The following is a 19,807-nucleotide window of genomic DNA, read 5'->3' as shown; positions in this document are numbered from 1 at the left end:
CCTTGGGCTTACCTTTGAGTGGTTGACCTTCAGGGCTCCCTTGGCCCTGGGATGAGGGAGAAGAATGTTGTCTTTTGGGGGTGCAGAGGGCGTAGAAAATGTGGAAGGAAGGAGGAGAGGTTGGAGCATTTCTTCCCGTCTGACTTTAGTGTTGCGGTCTTGGCAAACTTTCTTCCCACAGCCTTGAGTCTCTTCCCTTCCATTGGCCCTTTCTAATCTTCAATGCTTTCCCATCACGTATTTGTTTCCACAGTCCTTCCCACATCTCTGTCGTGTCCTGCTGGTAACGTCTCCTCTTTGGAAGCACGAGGAGTTCATTCTAATTTCTGCTGTTTGAGTCCCAACTGAGGATGCATACAAGCATAAGTCAAAATATCAAAATCCGAAGCTTTTGTCTCTTGCTAGATTCTCTATCTAGAGCTATCCACAACGGAAGTCCCTGTTCCCATCTCTCTCACACTTCCTCAAGAAAGTTTGCAATCTTAGATGTACACTGCATCAATAGGTTGGGCATTCTCAAGGGACTCAGATGGTGTTCCTTTGTAATTATCTTTGTGTTCCGGGAACAAGTCGTCGAAGGTACAATATCAGTGCTGAATACAGGAAGGTTTCCGAATGGGATTCTCGCAGGGCATCTTTGCTACCCTAGAAGAATGAGCAGGTGTGTTGTCCTGCTGGGAAAAACATTCCTTGATGCAATCTGGTCTTTTCCTCAGCAGGACAGCTTTCAATATTTTAAAACTTCTTCCTAATGAAGCCCCTGAGATCATGCTGTGTTTTTCAAGAAAATCTATTAATCTATTAAGATTTCCCCTTTGAGATTTTTGTTTCATTCATTTAGGTAGGGGGTTACATTTCAGATCATGAACTTGGTATTCTACAATCCAAACTCCTAACCAGCGCCCCCGTCAGCTTACCCCTCCCTTGCTCCTCGTTTTCCCTTCTCCCTCATGTGGTTCAACATTGTCCAGTTCACTCATGTGAACACCTATCAACTGCCTGGCCCACTGCTTTATTCTCTCTCCTCTGCCCTCCCTCTTTGACAAGCTCCAAAGTCCGTTTGGTACGAAAATCTGTATCTTGTTTGATTTTTCCCTTGTATCTGTGATCTCATATCATCCTTTTCATTTTGTGATTGACTGATCTCACTCAGTATGTTCTCCAGTCCCTCCATGCCATGAGGTGCTCTGTGGTTTCATCGTTGCTTTTAGTAATGCACAGTACTCCGTCGTGTACATGTGTCCAGGTTTCTTTACCCATTCTTCTACTGATGAGCATTTAGCCTCTTCTCATCTTCCTGCTGTTCTCAACAGTGCCGTGCGGAGCAGGGGCGCATGGTTTGCGCATGTTCTGACTCTGACTTCTTTGGAATATATATGCCTGAGGGATTGCTGGAGCTTATGGAATTTCGATTCCTCGTTGTTTGAGGGAGTGCCACAGCACTTTCCACAGTGGTTGTGCATATTTATAGACCCACCAGCAGTGCACGAGGATTCCAATCTCTGCAGCCTCGCCAGTATTTGTCATGTTCTGGATTTTTTTTTTTTGATCTTTAACAAATCTTCAAATACAGTCACCATCTAAACTAATCTCTCTGCCTTGAATTTAGCTGGCCCAACAGATCCCCTCGGAAGCCACTGTTCTGAACAGGACCTTATTTCTGAAGTTACCACCCTGAGACTGAGACAAGTGTGTTACCGAGAAAATGTACCTGCAGCCATATACCGCTTTGTTTGTGATGAACCCAGACGTGTAGCCACTGGATTCCTAGTAGCAATAGTTGTTACTTAGCTTCCTATATGCAACCTTTGCCCTAAGATGTCTGCTTATCATAGATAAATGGGTATTAGAGGGGAAATGTTGAAATTATCAGGGAGATTTCTAAATTAGTCACAGATATTACCAAACAAGTTCCCAACTACAATGTATTTTTTCTCCATGTCATTCACAGGTTTCTGTATTGAGCAGACAATACTGAAGGATCTAAAGGAACTGTCTGATGGAGAAATAAAAGTAGCTGTTAGCACCGTGGATATGAGCCTCGAGGTAAGGGCAGGGATGTTTCAAACGCAGTGATATGTTTCAGATAACAGCAACACGAGTCACGGGGATGCACCGTCTCCCTGCCCCGTCCCACACATTGGTGTTAGTCTTGTACTCTGTGATGCTTCATCTTGACATGACTCGAAATATAGGCTGTTACTTTGGCTGAAAACACTATGCTAAATCAATGTAAATACCAAGCTGATGTTCCCAAGTTGAGTGAATTACATTCAGCTCAGTAAATAAACAGATAAAATAAAAACCATATCTATAGCATACAGTGTATATAACATGTTTTACAGCAATTATAATATATGTGTGATGAAAGATTCACTCTTTTTTTTCTTTGCACAACCTTTCATTGCCCATAGAATGGAGGCAGCTGGTTTCCTTTGGTATGTCATTTAGATGCATGTCATTTTGGTAATCAATGGTACAATGCCAATATCAATATGGAATCTCTTTCCAGTCTGTTGTAAGAGTGGCTTAGGCTACTCTTGTCTTTGTGCGGTTCCTTGGTAAATTATTTTTTTGTCTACTTTAGGGATTTTCAATGACTTGTATATTACTCTTAGTTGACCTAGTTAATGGGGACTATATTTTACAGAGGCAGAACTGTGCTGTGTCAATGCCTGTACATTTCTTCCCTGTTGTAGCACCTTGATCCACCTTTGACTGATGTATCCGCTCTCGTCAAGTGTAAGGAGGTTGTGTTTGGGTTTTGTCTTTCAGCTTCCAGAACTGCCTGTGGCAGAAAGCCCAAGAGCAAGTCAAGAGTTTTTGCTTTGTGGTGTCTTTGAACATGTTGTCCCCCATTAACTGACATCATAAATCATCTCCTAGATGTATGTCAGTATTGGGAGGCAAACCGCCACCATTCCAGACAATCACGTGGTCTCGTGCTATATTGTGTCTCACCATTGATGGACCATAGTCTCCCTGCATGTAGTGGGTGGAAGGAGTTAATTATGTGCTATGGGCTTTCAGGTTGATAAATACTCCATATAACTCAGTGCTGATGTGAATCAATGTAAGAAATACATGCAATTTGGGAAGTAGTAACTAGATAATCACCTCCAATTAGAAATCTGCGTTGTGTCTAGCAAGCCAAAGGAGACAGGATCTTGCAAGGGTCAGTAACTCTGAGAATCATTTCCACTAGTTCAAGCCTTAGGGTTTTCTCTCTCTTTCCCACTCCCCTGTCTCCCTTAATTTAATGGCATCTTATTAGGTTTTAAATGCCTTGTTTAGAATTCTTTTCTAAATTAACATAGAACATCTTATAATTGCTTAGGGAACTGCCTCTAGTTAGTAAATTCTTACAAAGCTATTAATGTAGACTTTCCATAGCTTTAATGTATCTTCATTGGTATATTATAGGGGTATACAGATGACTTTGTCAAATACGTTAAACTGTAAATGCTTACAGGCTGAGTAAATGATCAAATGATCGTCTTAATCTTGACAGCAATTTACAGAGAGGTCCAGTAATTAATCAGGTGGTTAAGTACCTCCCCAGGAATGTTGTATGATCTTCCAGGTGGAGGGGAGAAGGACCCTTGCATGGATCAATAAGATACACAGTTTAAACTCTAATCAGCTAAACAAGAGTTTTTTCCTTTTGTCAGTGGAAATGGGAGGAGTGCAGGAGAAGCTCCTTTGTAACATTGCACATCTCTCTTGAAAAAGACAGTGCACGTTATTGACTTCATCTGCCGACTGGGAAATCTCCCAGGTAAAGGGCAGGGTTTGGTCTCTCTGTAGGCTCTTTTGCAGAAACTGGTATTTTCCTGATCTGTCTCACTCCTTTCTAATTTCCACGGGCCTTGATTTTTTAAAAACAACAGACTTTAATTTAGGGGGGTTCGGCGGGGAAGAGCAGTCAGCTTGTTTTCAGGGAAATGCTCTGACTGCCCTGCCTTTCGAAGCCACTTCTTCTAGGAAGCAGGGTCCAGATTTAGGCACTTCCTAATGCCCGTGGTCAATTCTCCATCTTTCACTATCACTCTTTGCACCCTTACAAATTTGACGTAAAAGACCAATTTAGGACTTAAATCTATCTCTTCCATTCATTTCACCTTGCTTCATATAGTTAGTTATGCGTAGGCAATATATTCTTAAGTTACTTAAGAGTAATGATGCTACCTTTTACTCCCTTTTCCCTTCCATGAGTCGGCTTCCAAAAGTTCATGAAATTAGTCCACTGTCTTGTAATTCTATTTTCCCATGGATTTTTTTTGAGGCTTCCTTTTATTTCCTGGTACAGTGCTGAGCTAGTATAGTAGGTGCTTAATAAATACAACTACCTATATACTTGAGGATAAGCCGACCTGAATATCAGCCGAGGCACCTAATATTACCACAAAAACTGCATTAAAAGTGTGCTGAAAAAACGCAGCTTATAATCGAGAATATATGGTACTTAGTTAACACATGTTGGTGTTTACAACTTTTCCCTTTGATATCTGGCTTTTATTTCCTTCTGAATTTAAATAAATCAGCTAGCAAAGCAAAATCACTTACCTGAGCATGCAAGTCAACATTCTTTAACTTTCTAGCTTTTTCAGAGAGCTCTAGTTGGAGGTTGAGATCAAGCAGGTGAAGAATGGTCCACGTCTTGAGAGACCGGGCTGCTTACCCAGGTGTTTCATGCTGGAGTGGGCAGCTTGGTAAAGGAGTTACCTCTCTGTCACTGGAAGGAGTAACCTGAAGTTCTTCGTCATGTGAGCAACATCAAAAAGAATATTCTGTGTGTTTCTCATGGTCCTTTACAAGGCCACAGTGACCCAGTCCTCTGTGCAAGGCCTTCATCTGCATGATGACCCTATTATGTCTCTTGAGTGGAAATATTCAGGAAATTAGAAGGGTAGATGTCCCTTTGCATAAGCTTATGTTTGCAAAGAGACTTACCTTTTTTTGTTTTTTGTTTCTTAACTATAGCACATTCCTGTTGGGGATACACTAGCATTTTGAAATCTTTCACTGGTATCATTGTGCCTGGTCCATTCAGTCATTTTCTTTGCCTGCCAGCTTATGCATCAGGAAATGTTTAGCGATCAAAGCATATGCTTAAGTAGAACAAACTTTAGCTTTATATGATTTTCCATCAAAATAAGGTGGCAATTATATTACCTGGGCCTAGCTTACTCCCAAGAAAAGCTGAGCAGTACAATAAATTGTCAGAAGGAGGGAACACCTCTTTTATAAAAACTCTTTCTATTTCAGACATCACTGAAGTAAGTAAGGTTGTGTGGTTGGAGTGGGTGCCAGTCCCCCACCACTAATCACGGGTTCAGTAAGCACAATTGTATGGTTGAGATATATATAAAGATTATATTAAAGTCATTGAGAGCATGAGAGATAGAAGAGAGATTGGAATGGTGGAGTCAGACACAGTTCATGGTAGCATGCTCACCTCCTGGATGGCCATGATCTTACCAGCCAGATCCGTGCACAGCGTGGGCCAAGGTGAGGTGGGGCAGGGACCCAGCTGGATGCTCGATTACCTGGCAGGAGGTTGGAGGACCCGTTTATTGCTAACCAATGGTTATATCTACTTAGGGGGGCAGGAATACAGGTATCCACACATCACAGGAAGGAGCTGTACAATAGGCATACACATCATATGAAGGGAATGTACGATAGGGGTATACATGCGACAAGATGGGTGGACCCTAGATTCATGATGGCAGCCTAACTTTGGTCATCCTTGGGCGGGTTTGACTTCTCTGGGGTCTCCTACAAAGAAACAGACAACTACTATCCTTATCAGAAGGGAGTGGGCCCTACTTGTTGTGGGATAAACAGTGGTGACCGCTTGCTCTAGGTGGGTGATAACCGTTAGGGAGAATAACCCCTGATCTACTTCTGATGACCTTCAAGCAGCTAAGTTTGGCATATATTTGGGGGAGAAAACTTGGGAGACATCCTTGTTTCCCAAAATTCCCCCTTTTGTTTTATACATAAAATTCAAAAGAATCACAGTGGCTACATGGTTATTTTCTATACATTGAAAGCTGTCAAGGCAAAACTTCATGATCCCATTAATATAGCCAAAAATGCAGGCTTATAGCAAACATTTTGTATTGAGGCATGGAGGATAAAGTCCCCCTATGCCCATCTGCTATTGGAGGAAGGGATGAGAGGGGCTGGATGCCGCAGCGGGTAGAAAATGAGCAAATAGGAACATCTGCTTCTGCAGGGATATAGAATCAACCATGTGCTCACTTTAAGGCAGCACAGCTTTAAGGGGAGAAACAGTGGAACTGATAGCCTACCACAGGAAAATGTTCTTGGACTATATCTCCAACTACCAGAGTGGTGGCTTTCCTACCCTGAAACACTGGCTTTCCAGATTCCCTCTGTAGCAGTTAGGAAATAAGTCCCAGTCCTATTTCCCTTAATGCTAGTATCCCACAAGGTTGCTCATGGCAACACCAAGCATTATTTCACCTCCCCTGTGCAGCTTCAGAAGGGCTATCAGCCATTAACATCTTTACCTTAGGAGAACAATAAGCAAATACTGAATTGATCACTTTTGGTAACAATCAGTTGCATTATGAATTATTTCTGTATATATACTATTTATGAAGTAGTCCATTTTCCTGATAAACTAGAAAGAGGAGAACTTAGAATAAAACATTGTCTCTCTGAACCTGCAGTGGGTTGGGTTTGGATTTGGTTTACTGATCTCTTAAGGGCACAGTTGGCCAGTGCACAGCATATGCAGCCTCTACCTGTCTGCCAATGGAGGCTTGCATGTTGTTATGATGCTGAAAAGGTTTCAGCAGAGCTTCCAGCCTAAGATCAACTAGGAAGAAAGGCCCACTCAAAACAGGGGCCTATTGCCTGCTAAACGCACGTCAATGGTTACTATCACATGCATTAAATTTCAAGTCATTATTTCTTTAAATGATCTGAAAGTTCTTTCCTCTGTTGATGTTTTGTCTCCTTTATTTGGATCTGGACTAAGAATTGCTCTGGCCGGATTTCTCTTTGGGAGCCCTGGTACTGTAGTGGATTATAATTTGGGCTGCTGACTGCAAGAACAACAGTGCCAAACCGCCAGCTACTCTGAGGAAGACAGATGAGGCTTTCTACTCCCATAAAGAGCTGTAGTCTCGCTGCACTGTAGGCTTGTTATGAATTGGAATCGACTTGATGGCAGTGAGCGAGCTTTCTCTCTGGGTCTTTGCACAGTTCTGCTGCATGTTGTTTCAGCCCAGCCTCTTCAGAGCCAGACTCTGTTATTTGAAACCTGCCTGGCACAGAGAACACATGGAATGTGTCCTGGTGACATGACTCAGAGGCTGCTGACTCTTTCTAGCTGCCTTGTCCAGAGATTACAAGTCAAGCCAAGCATTGGAACACTGCAGAGGGAGCTATGCCATTAGCATCATTTTCAGTTCGCATTCAGAACACAGACAGAATAATTCCCCCAGACCTTATGAGCCCTGACCCTAGCCAAAGGGGAAGCTTATCCACACTGCAGTGCAGATTTTGGGCCAGTCTGAACTCTGGTTTACCAATGTTGGTCACCAATTTGCTTTTGTGTTCAAGCTAGGAGCTTGTGGGAGGTCAAGAGAAAGATACTTGAAGAGTATGTCTACTTCCTCCTTGGAAAAGGCCTTGTAACATTTGGGGGGAGCATATAGTTCTTATTTTTGAAGAGCCCATTCTTGAAAATGCCAAACACTTACAGTGAAGGCAATTTTCTAAAGTCAGCCAGTAGGAATGCGATCAGCCTCTCCTACAGAGTCTACATTGGATGTGCTTCCACTTCCCTTTGATCCATCGGCCACACTTTTGTTATAATGACAAGAGTTGGTGTTTAGTGAGTGCTCCTGGTATTCAAGACGGTAGAGCAAGTGGTTTGCCAATATTGTCTCATTTAATCCCCAGCAACTGGAAGTGCTAGGGTTGTCTTATATTGATTAAGGTAATGCTTGCAGCTGTAACAGATAAACCCCAACTCTCAGACTCAGCACAAAAGTTGTTTAGTTTTTGTTCATGAGGAAATCCATCTGGCTGTTCCTACTTGGGTGGCCAGGAGTGATGCAGGGACCATCTCCAACATGTGCCCCCCAAGATTGCCCTGGGATTCCTGTCTATCCTACCTTTCAGAGAACCTTGGAGGTCAAGGGTGGGAGGTTTTATGGGTCTGATCTGCTTGTGGCATCTGTCACTTAGCTCACAGAGTTGCATCTAACCACAGGGAGGCTGAGAAATTTTACCCAGTTATCTCCCCACAAAGAAGAACAGTTTGAAGATCTAATTGGCTAGTCTTTGTCACAATCTCCTCTTTGGAGTTGAGGAAAGTGGAAGCTTGAGTGACTAAATTATTGTGTAAGGTAGAGCCAGGGTCAAAACCTAGGTCCATCTACTCCGACATTGAGCTTCTTTGCCTAGAACTTGGTGCTAGGCAAGACTAATTAGAGTGTGAGCCTGCTCAGGGATTCTGACTAAGGCATCACCTGTCTGCCATTGCCCCCAATTTGGGGCATCCTTAAGTACTTCCGAGGAGCCCTGGTGGCATAGTGGTTTTGCATTGGGCTATTAACTACAAGGCCAACAGTTCAAAACCACCAGCCAGCTGTGTGTGAGAAAGATGAAGCTCTACTCCTGTAAAGAGTTAGTCTCAAAATTAAGAGCAATTCTATCCTGTCCTGTAGGGGCGCTGTGAGTCAGAATTGACTTGATGGCAGTGAGTTCGGGGTGGGGTTTAAGCAATTCTTGGTTGGTTCTCATCTTTCCTTTGTGATACCAAACTGGTTTCTTCTTTATGTTTATAATTTATTTTCTTTAAAAAATATATTTTAATGGTTACACCCTCAAACAAGCTGATTTTGAAGGCTAAAGGGAGGTCCCAGGAGAAGTGGGGTTTGAAAAATAAATGAATAAAATATTTTAATTTTTGGAATGTAAACACCATCCAAGTTGTAATTATTGATTGTGAAACTAACTTCTGGCCTCTGATTTAGAGGACATTTGGCAAAATAATCCTAGTAGATAAAAATAATAGGAAACAGATTGTGGGCAAAGGAGTGGAGAGAACATGCCATATAGGGAGGAAAAAGCAAACTTTCCCCCCTCAATTTCACCTAGAAGTCAGTCATGAATATTAGTTTACCTTGTTATGCATTTAGCTTTTTCAAATCTGTGTTCAAATCTGCATCACAATCAGCAAGTGAGGGCTTTTTTTTTTTTTTTTTTAAGTGAAATGGTATTACTTTTGAGCAGTATAGAAACTGAAAAGGAAAAAAAAAAACCCAAAACACAAAATAGATCTATGGGATTTTTAGGTCAGGTTCTAAAGTACAGCTAATCAATAGATCAGAGGTTCTCACTTCATCCTTACCTGGGGAGTGCAAAATGGTTTAAAAGTAACTACCCCGTTGTCTAAACCAAACTCCCCCCTCCTAGATTCCACCTAGAAGTCAAACTAGGGAGATCAGGAGGTGTAACAGTTATGTGTGGGGCTGTTCAGCAGAGGGTCAGCAGTTCAAAACAACCAGTCTCTCTGGGGGAGAAGGATGAGGCTTGCTAATCCCCAGAGTTCATCTTGGAAACTCCTTGGGGCAGTTCTATGCCGTCCTACAGGGCCCCTATGAGTCAGAATCCACTCAATGGCAGCGAGTGTGCAGATTTTTGGAACCAGTTGCTTCCAGCTCAGGGCTTCCCATTTGAAGTAACTGCATTCCCTGGGGGTTCAAGAACCGTAATCTTTTGTAACTCAATTGCCGGATCTTCCTTGAGAGCAAATGACAGATCCAGGTTGAGATCTCGCATCATGTGAGTTTAGAAACCAGCCTGTGGGAAGCACGGGAGGTACAAATGACAATTTTTAATGAGTGAGGAGCTTCTTGAGAAAGAGGGAGGATGAAAGGGAAACACGGACTCAATGTTGGCCTTCTTTCTGTTGAGCCCTGAGTGGCCCTTGGTGACCAGACATAACTGACGTTAGAGGATAGCAAGGCTGTTTAAAGAATGTCCTGTCATAGCAGCAGTGGCGGCAGCAGCAGCGACACTGCCTTTGACGCAGCATGTCCTAAGCAGCTGAAGCTTATGTGATGAAACCTGTGAGAGCCAGAGCTCAACACGGAGGGAGGGGGAAAAACAATTTGCTGATGCCAAGGGCTCAAGTAGAAGGCAAATGTTTTGAGAACGATGAGGGCAACAAAGGTACAAATGTGCTTGACACAATGGATGGATGTATGGATTGTGATAAGAGTTGTACGAGCCCCTAATAAAATGATTAAAAAAAAAAAAGGCTTTCTTTTTCTGGGCCTTGCAAGCTTGTAGTCCTGGATAGGATGCTTCATATTGCTCTCTGGTCAGGATCCTTCCTCATGTTAGTGCTGAGTTTTCTATCGCTGACTGGGTTCCAAGTGACAGAGATTCCAGTTCTCACTGTAATGTCTAAAAACCTGCCAGTTTATCTGACGGTAGATTCTTTTACAGATGGCCCCAAATAGCTCAAAGCCATCAAAATGAAGGCTGAAAAACCTACCTACCTCTAGAAATGTCTTATACTGGAATCCTGGTTTTGTGTGCATACTTTAACACAATTGTCAACAAGTAACTTGAGTTTATTGAAAAATATTTTCATTTTCAGCTTTTCTCTGGACGTCATTTCCCTTGTTTGCTGCCATAGCTCGTGGCAATTCCACGTGTGTAGAGAACTGCTCCACAGGGTTCTCCAGGGTTCCAAAAGGTGCTCACCTTTGGGAAGCAGGTTTGCGGGCTTCTCTTGAGAAGTAGGTGAAGATGAGCATGAGCCATCGGTCTTTTAGCTTGGAGTTGAGCGACACAAATTACACAAAGTACTCCTGCACAGCTTCCTGCCTATCTTTTTGTAGCAGGAAAGAAATGAACATGGGCACCCGGCTTGGAGATCATAAAGTTAAGTATGATGCATTCATGCTTTGGTATCAGGAGGTGCCTGGACCCCTCTCCTCTCCTTTGAAACTCTGATAATGCATTCATGTGGAACAGGTGGAGGAAAGGTAGTAGATAAAACACAGAACCTGCCCCAGACATAAACACTCCTCCAGGTCCAGAAGGGCCCACTGATGCTGTGCAGCTGTGAAATGGGAACGAGATCATGAGATGGGATGCAGCCAGGACACAAGCTCATTGAGAGGCTGTGGGGAATGTGGATAATGCTAGCCTCAGAGAGGGGCCTTTGGCTTGGTGCAGCAAGGAAGGAAGCAACAGGAGGGGCTGCATGCCATTCTAGGGAGCCCAAGTGTGGTTGGTTGGTTGGTGGGGAGTGAATAGGATCTAGCTTGTGTTTCACTTGATAGTATTTTACTTGCTGCACTTATAGTATAGAAGCCATGGTGGTTTAGTGGTTACTTGTTGGGCTGTGAGCTGTGTGGCCACCAGTTTGAAACCACCAGCAGCTCCTTAGAGAAAGACTGGGCTTTCTGTTTTCTTAAAGAGTTAGAGTCTTGGAATTCTCAGACTCCACAGAGGGTCACTGTAAATCAGCGTGGGCACAATGGCATGAGTTTGGTTTTGGTTTATGTATATAGTAGATTGGCCTTATGGGATTCATATTCATGATAATTTTCCTTTCTCTCAGCTGTTTCTTTTATTTTTTGAGGGGGTGTGATTCACGATGTGGTGGCTAGAGCTAGAACATACCTTAAAGCTTAAATGGAATTATTAATGTTTTCTCCATTACTAAACAAAAAATCTAAACAGGAGTCTGAAAACAACCAGATTTGTTTTCCTTTAAACAACCTGATAGAAAGTATTTTAGCTTCTGGTGTTTAGAAGGAAAAACTGACGGTATTACGTAGGAGGAAATAAATCCAGATTCACTCTACCAAAAATAATTGGTTCGTTCATCATTTTAGGAAGTAGTATCTGATCAAGAACTAACGTACATGTGTTAGACAGGGTTCTCTAGAGAAACAAAAGCAGGACACTTATGATATCTACATGTATATACAACACGAAGGAGTATAACAGCTAATTAGTCCGCACAGCAGTACAGAGGGCTCAGCTCAACCCGCTGATTCAATCTGTACATGGAGAAAATGGTCCGAGAGGTTGTGTTATATGAAGAGGAACATGGGATCAGGATTAGAGGAAGATTCCTTACCCACCTGGGATATACAGGTGACACATTCTCGTGTCTGCAAATGAGGAGGAATCGAAGCATTTTTTGATGAACATAAAAGACTATGCCCTCTCGTACAGATTGCATCACAGTACGAAGAAAACTACAATCCTCACAATTGGCTCAATAAACAGCATGGGGGAAAATAATGAAGTTGTCAACCATCATGATTTTACTTGGATAGACAATGAACACCCATAGCAGCCGCAGTCATGAAATCAGAGGACAACTGTTGCCCTGGGGAAAAACAATTCAGTAAATTCCTCGAATTCTCACCAGTATGGATAAACCAACTCCAGCAAACTACTGGAAATTATATTCCAAGTCTTCTCCTTTAAAAAAGCAATATTCTATTGGGTTTTGAGCAAAAGTTTAAACAGAAACTGAAGTCCCCTTTGGCAATAGCCACACAAGTCGACCACTGGTAACAGTCACATTTCTCATAGTTGTCAATATTTCCATTCATTGTGATCTGGCTGCTACTTTTTAGTACTCTGTTTTTCCTACGCCCTGCATTTTCTCACCTTTGCTTTGAATTAGATATTGACCTTTTGGACTTCCAGGCTTTTTTTTTAGTAGGACGCTGATCGATCTAAAAGGCAGTAGCACCCTCCGTTTTGTGTGTCACTCTGTGCTTCTGTTAGAAGGGGATCTCCAGACGGTTTGGGTTCAGTCTTGAAATTGTGTCTCAGGGCAACAGTCTCAAGGAGTCCTCTCATATCCATCTCACCATCGTAAGGAAACTGAGTTCTGCATTTCACCCCCATTCTAACAAGGATCATCTTAAAAAAAAGGTTTATTGATATAAAATTCATATACCATACACTTCCACAGTTAAGTCACTTTAAAAAATGTTCACCATCACAATCTGTTCTAGTGCTCCCTCCCCCCTCCAGGATTCATGATTTGCTATCCAATTTTCCTCACCCTCCCATCTTGCTCCCATTTTCGACACACCATCGCAGCAGTTACTGTCTCTGTGCATCCACTCCTTGTGTGCTTCAAAAACTGGGAAACCCGACAGAAACAAGAAAAAAATCAAAGCACATCAAAAGGAACAAATAATAAAAAATAAAGAGTAAGACAGAAAAGACTACCAGCAATATTAAAAATATATATTTTTAATTCATGATAAAAAAAGAAATCAGAGAGGAAATTTCCATCATAGAACAAGTGAGAACTATTTAAATCTAGAGGAAATTCAGGGTTCCGTCAAGAGGGAGGTCAGCTGACCAAGTATCATCTGATACTGTGGTTCTATCCACCGCAATCAAGTTTACAGTCATCTCTGTCTGATAGCCTGTAGCCAGAAGGGATTGGCCAGAGGCTTAATCTGATTAGACACTCTGCAGATGGAGTTTGGATCACATTGTCCTTTGTAGCCTTCTGCAAATCGAGTGTTCACCATTTAAGCTCTGACACATTTCCCTTCATCATATTTGGATTGTTATCATCATCTTTGGATCACACAGGCTGGTGTGCGTCTTCCATGTGGATTTAGTTGACGCCCCACTTAGATGGCTGCTTGTTTGAATCCAAGCCTTTAAGACCCCAGACATTATTTTAATTGATAGCTGGGCTCCACCTGCTTTCTTTACCACACTTTGCTGTAGCTCCCTTATCTTTATGAAGGCGAGTATTGAGCAGGGCCATGTTATAAGAACTAACTGTTCTTGAATTGGGGCTGGAATTAAGTGGATGCCCAGAATCCATCTGCATATCCGTGGGATATGAATAGCTCTGGCTGATTTTAGAAGTCATGTGACAGGATCATCTCTTGTCTCCCCCGGTCAGATTGGTCAGTGGTGGTAGCTGACAAGTTCTTTATAGACCTTCAATTCTTGATGTGAGGGGGAGTGTGGGCACACAGGGAAGCAAGATATAGAAGGGGCCATATTTGGAGACTACTTACCTAAAAAATAAAGCACTTTTGGTATCCACGGCAATGTCGTGAAGTGCAAGACTTTTTTCTGTAAATGGTTTTGTTCTTGGACGATTACAATTATACACAGGGGTGTCGGTGTACAATTTATGTGTTAGGAGTCAGCACAGAATGACTTGAATCTGAGGGGCTGATAATCACATGTAGTAGATTTCTTCATGAGATAGCTGAAGTGCTCATAGACACAAAAATACAAATATTGTACCTTTCTGCCATAAAATAAAAAGGAGATCCTTTATTTATGATTCACAGTTTTCTTGATTGGTTTCCTGTGCTTTGGATGATGGTGTATTTTTGACATTTACTAATTTTCACTCCGATTAAGAGTTGATAATACCACCCTGCTGCTAAAGAGAACAGGTTATGTCCAAAGCAGGGGCCAACACTGAACACGTTGTCTTTGAGCTCTTCCTGTTTGAACACAGAACCCCACAGCTGCTCCGGTGCCCTCAGGGTCATTGCCAGAGACCCACGCCCTCTTGGAAGATGTTTCTGCTCTTGGGCTAGGACTGCTCTCTCCTGTAGGCCTCCTAGATCCTGGAGTGTTACTTCCCAATCTCCTGAACTTGCACCATCATGCACTACAATAGGGCCTTCTGAAAACACGCTTTGGACCACATCATAGTCTTCTCTCTTTCCTCATCCCCATCTTTCCTGTCCGTAGTGGGCTGTGCAGTTTTTCCCTGTCCAAGGTCTACATGCCCCTTTTCTGCATGTTCCTGTGCTCCTGTAAGAAACATTGCTCTCTCCTCTTGCCTGAGTATTATCATCTCACTTCCCTGTAACTTCACAATGCATCTGCAATCAGAGAAACCAACTAAAAGTCTTTCCATATGCGATCAAAATGCCAAAAGCTCTCCACTTAGTGGGGTGTATCTGGTACCTTTCCAGCTTATTTGGTGATTGATGTTTACGATTACCATTGAGGAAATGGGCATATTGTCGTGTGTAAGATTATCTTATTATAAATTCGTACAATGCTGTATCATATATAAATAACAATTGCACATTGTGGACCTTTGAGTTAACTGGCATGCAAACTTATTATACTGAAACCCTCCAGTCAGAGGAGGCAGGCAAGCCCTCAAGTCAGAAATTGTGTATCAATGTAGAGCGTTCTGGTAAATATGCTCCACAGCGTTGGGAGATTCCAGCACGTCTCTTGTAATGGCCCTTGATAGATGTTGATATTAGAAACACTGGAGTCCCTGGGTGGTACCCTCAGTTCACCTGACCAAAGGTTAGTGGTTCAAGTCCACTCAATGCTCCTTGAAAGAAAGGCTTGAAACATCAGACATGGAAAAGCCTACGGACAGAGTTTTACTCTGACCCACCCGGGATCCTCATGTATTGGAATGGACTTGAAGAAAAGTATTTTTTTGCTTATATGGGAAGCTAATAGGTAGACATTGGTGTTAGCCATTTTAATCATCACATAGGCTGACAAAGAAAGCTTATTAAGTGAGTTTATTCTCAACTTTGGCACTGCTGAGGGAATTAGGAACTAGCATTTCACAAAAATATATGTGACAATTTTCTTCTTAGCCCAGTATCTAATTCTCATCAGCATCTCTCTCTTTATGAGGAAGGAAGCCCTCAGGACATACTGATATGCTGAGATGACTGCTCCTTCACTCTGTAAATACATTTTTAAAGTGTGCTGTAATGTCATTTTGATGGTTTAATTTCTGGAAAGATTTGGCTAATTACATTTTTAGGAATGTATTCAGACCAGTTTGAGCTGCCTGGTGTTACTTTTAATAGCAGCTGTTGTTTACCTTTTCTCTCCTTTATTTTCTGTCTTTCCTGCCTTCATAGTTATTTTGTTGATTTGGGGTCTCGACCTTGGTTTAAATTAGTTTGTCTGTAACATGCCCGTGAAGATGATGCAATATTTTAATAGTTAATTACTACACTGTATCATCTTGTCATAAAAAAAAAGCAGGCTGTGAAATTAGAGAAAACTTGTTCCCTTTTCTTGTGACAGAAGAAATCTCTATAAAAGAATGTAGGCAAGTGCAGTGAGATTAGGGTGCCCCTTTCCAGTCCGTGTAGGTAAATGCTAGATTGGTTCCCTAAGTAACGAGGACTCTTTTTAGTTCACACTGAAAAGAAATGATACATTTATACCACATCGCCAGTGGCAACTCAGAGAAATAGGAAGATTCAAACAAAGGCATAATTTAGGAGAGTTACTTTCTAGAATGGATTCTGTTTTGTTGTTCCTTAGTCTGGAGTGAGTGCCAGGGGTGCCCCTGTGGGGGCTTGGAGGAGGGTGGATGCTCACAGACCAGTGGTGTCTCCTAGTGGTGGACAAGGAAGACAGATACATGGTTGCAACTAGGATTTGGTAATGAATTATTGTCTTCTGTCATCCTTTCAATAAAAGAAGACAGTAATAAACTTTGGAAGCCATACATTTGTTTCTATTTTCTCATGGACTTCTGAAAAACACCGTTTGAGATGAGTCCACAATTGTTGACACGTGAACCTTCAAGAGCTCTTCTAGAAAGAGTAGTTCACGACACTAGGTTTTGGTGGTGATATTGCGCCTCCTTAAATCTTTCAGTAGCGTGCTTTTCACGACATCATTACCAACACCAAGCCAGGCATATCTGTGGATGACCTTTTCATTCTCACCTTTGCTACTGACTGACTTCCTTCTATCCCCAAACCAAAATGAGGCTGTTACTTTGCACCTGCCTTCCCACAAGGCCCAGATAATGAGACTCCCAACCTCCACTGTAGTCATTATTGCCACCAGTTTACCCTACAGCCCACCAGACTGGCTTAGACCCAGAGTCCTAGGGACACCAAGGTTGGGGCAAAGGCATCAGCAAACGTTATTAACATAGCCTTTTGTCATCACACATTTACTGAATAGCTACTAGGTGCTCCAAATATAGACTAAATATTGCTAAATGTTTGAGTCATTGGAACTTCTAATTGGCTTTAATGGGCCAATACAGGATACCATGAAAGCCCAGAGCTTGATTTGAGGCAGGGAGCAAGATTGGGATATGGCATGGAAACTAAACAGTGGAGGACATGTATAAGGAACTGGCTTGGTAAATGAGATGTGGGGGGGTGTGGGTGTGGGGGGTGGGGGAGAAAGGGGGAAGGGATTGGAGGGCATGGTCTATAGAATGGGGTAAGGTGAAAGAAGATTCCAGGCAACAAGAAGAAATCTGCTCAGGTGGAAGGCAAGTGACAGCATAGACACGGATTCCAAGTTAAAAGCCCCACTGAAACAGCCTTACCCAAGTTGGTGGGTTCATTCTGGATTCATCCCTGGGCAACCTCATGGGGAGACTTGTACTTGTGCGGGTGGGAGAATAATAAGCATTGTAAGTCCATCTGTGACAGGTGGGTACTCAGTTTGGAGGTGGCAACAGAGACAAGTCTGCTTGCCTTTGGTAGTAAGGAGAATGTGGATCCAGTTTATTAACAAAGTATTGAAACTGATTTCAATTTGACCCATCAGGGATAGGAATGGACTTTGTCTGCTACTTTTGAGTAAACGAATATCTTAGTTTCTTAAAGTTGCTGTAACAAAAGGCCACGATGTGTGTGGCTTTAAGAAGAAGAAATGGCTACATGATGACCCACCCCAACTTGAACCTTCTCACTGATTCCTTGATGGTACTGCGATCTGATGTTCCGTGAACACCAGCCTTTAAGGCGAAATCTGGATGTGTGTCTAAACCATGAATCTTTTGTTTTGCAGACAATGAAAGGGAATAAGATTTAAGCCTGAATAATTTAAGTAACTCTCCATAAATCAAAACAACCAGAAAATAACGGGCAGTAATGTAATTGCTCTGCAGGTTGGTGGCTATGAGTCCATGCCAGGCTGCTGACTGTCCTGGTTCCTTCGAAGAACTCGGACAGAGAAACAGCTAGGTGCATCTCCCATCTTCATTGGGCTCCTGGCAGTCCTTGGCATTCCTTGGAAGAGAGCCAGGTGGGAAAGGCTGGCTCTGGAGGGTCAAGGGAAAGGCAATCCACAGAGAGATACTCAATCCGGGGGCTACACTGGTGCACCAAAATAATGCCCAGACCATCCTACAGAGGTGTATGAGATCCTGACACAAAATTTTCAAAAGAAGTCGGTAGAATCTGTCTACACTGCTTTTAAGCCTCTCTCCATCTTTGAGGGAAAAACAGATGGAAGATTCAAAGTAGAAATGAAGGTTAAGTTTTAATAAATGGGTGTATCCAATGCTGAGTATCCAATGCTGTTGAGTGGATTCCAACTCGTAGTGATCCTGTATGAACTACCTCATTGGGGTTTATTCTTTTCCTCCGGGGTGGGGGAACGCAGAGGAGCCCCATGGGCAACTGTAAGGTCACTAGTTAGAAACCACCAACTGCTCTGTGGGAGAGAGATGCCTTGTTCTTCTGAAAGATTTACAGCTTCTGAAACCCACAGGGGCAGTTCTACTCTGCCCCCTAGGGGCGCTATGAGTTGGAATTCATTCCATGGCTGTGGGTTTGGCCTCCTGCAGTCTCCTTATGCTATACTCCCTACTTGGCCCTTCTACTTTAGCATCTTTTGGAGCCCCTCTTTGCCCCTGCTTTTGAGTTAGCCCATGATCTCCTGCAAATGTCCCATAGGATTTTCAAGGCTACAATGTCCAGGGAAGCAGACTACTACAACTTTCTTCCATAGGACCTCTAGTAGGTTTGAACCACCAACCTCAGCCAAGCATTCCCCAAGGTGACATTGGGCTCCTGCACTAGGAGTAGGGGAGTATGCCACTCCCCACTTCCAGCCTGAGCAGAGGGTTTTACGAAGGACTGTTGAAATTCACCTAAGTCCCTTCAGGTTGGGGTCAGGGGCAAATTAAGCACGTGCCTCCCCGCTCCTTGGGAAAGCTAAGCCTGAGAGAAGTGCTGACTGGCTGCGTGGCCAGTGGACATAGAGTCCGTGGCCACACTGAGAAATTTCACCCAGAGAAAACTCAGAGTACTGGATGCAGAAATATTGACAACAGGGTCAGATGTGGGCCATGTGTGAGAGAGTCGGGGTGAATTTTTCTTAGCTCCAGTTCAAAAGGACTGACTGGAAGTGAAAACAAAATCGATCTAGAGGCCAAGCCAGCTGCCGGAGTGTCAGGAAAGTGAGGCCAGATATGCAGTTCAGCTGTCGCGTAGCCCAAAGTAGGTAGAAGCTGGTTAGCTCCCACAGGCCCCCAGCAGCCCAGGAGAGGACTTTTCAGTGGACATGCTGGTGAGCGAGCAGCAGCGGTAGTTCCGTGGCAGAATTCTTGCCTTGCACGTGAGAGACGTGGGTTTGATTTCCACTGAATATGCGGCTTGAGCAACCACCATCCATCCACAACAGAGATGTGTGTGTTCGCGTGACACCACACAGCTTTCAGGGGGGCTTGCAGATGAAGACGTACGAGAACGAGAAAGACTAGCTATCTACTTCTGAAAACCAGACCAGGAAAACACCATGGGGCACATCGGTTTGCTCCAGGAGGAGGGCACAGGCCTGGGCAGAGTGTCATTCCATTGTGCACAGGGACACCGTGAGTCAGGGGCACACAATGGCACACATCAACAAAACACCAGGGAAGAGCAGAGAACGCTAATGTTACAGATTCCAGAGCCTAACAGTCTAGTACTAATTCTCCGATTCATCTTAATCTCGTCATTGTACTTGCGCCCTACCGGGAGACAATAAA

The 19,807-nt window shown here is 43.1% G+C and overlaps 1 protein-coding gene and 1 non-coding gene across 2 annotated transcripts in view; both read left to right on the top strand.

Moving 5' to 3' along the window:
* Positions 1-19,807, top strand: part of LOC123521509 (protein prune homolog 2-like) — an 84,332-nt gene that overhangs the window by 42,993 nt on the left and 21,532 nt on the right. Inside the window, exon 6 of the mRNA XM_045288530.1 lies at positions 1,952-2,046. Within this exon, the coding sequence (XP_045144465.1) occupies positions 1,952-2,046 (95 nt within the window). The remainder of the gene's footprint in view (positions 1-1,951; positions 2,047-19,807) is intronic.
* LOC115869172 lies at positions 17,704-17,777 on the top strand. The gene has a single exon (XR_004046035.1). It is a non-coding gene; the product is annotated as a small nucleolar RNA SNORD81 (small nucleolar RNA).

The sequence above is a fragment of the Echinops telfairi genome, unplaced genomic scaffold (assembly GCF_000313985.2).
Source record: "Echinops telfairi isolate 266 unplaced genomic scaffold, ASM31398v2 ScPeMD7_22;HRSCAF=79, whole genome shotgun sequence".
Classification (NCBI taxonomy): Eukaryota; Metazoa; Chordata; class Mammalia; order Afrosoricida; family Tenrecidae; genus Echinops; species Echinops telfairi.
The sequence above is the reverse complement of the archived record's forward strand: the minus strand, read 5'-3'. Positions and strand labels throughout refer to the sequence as shown.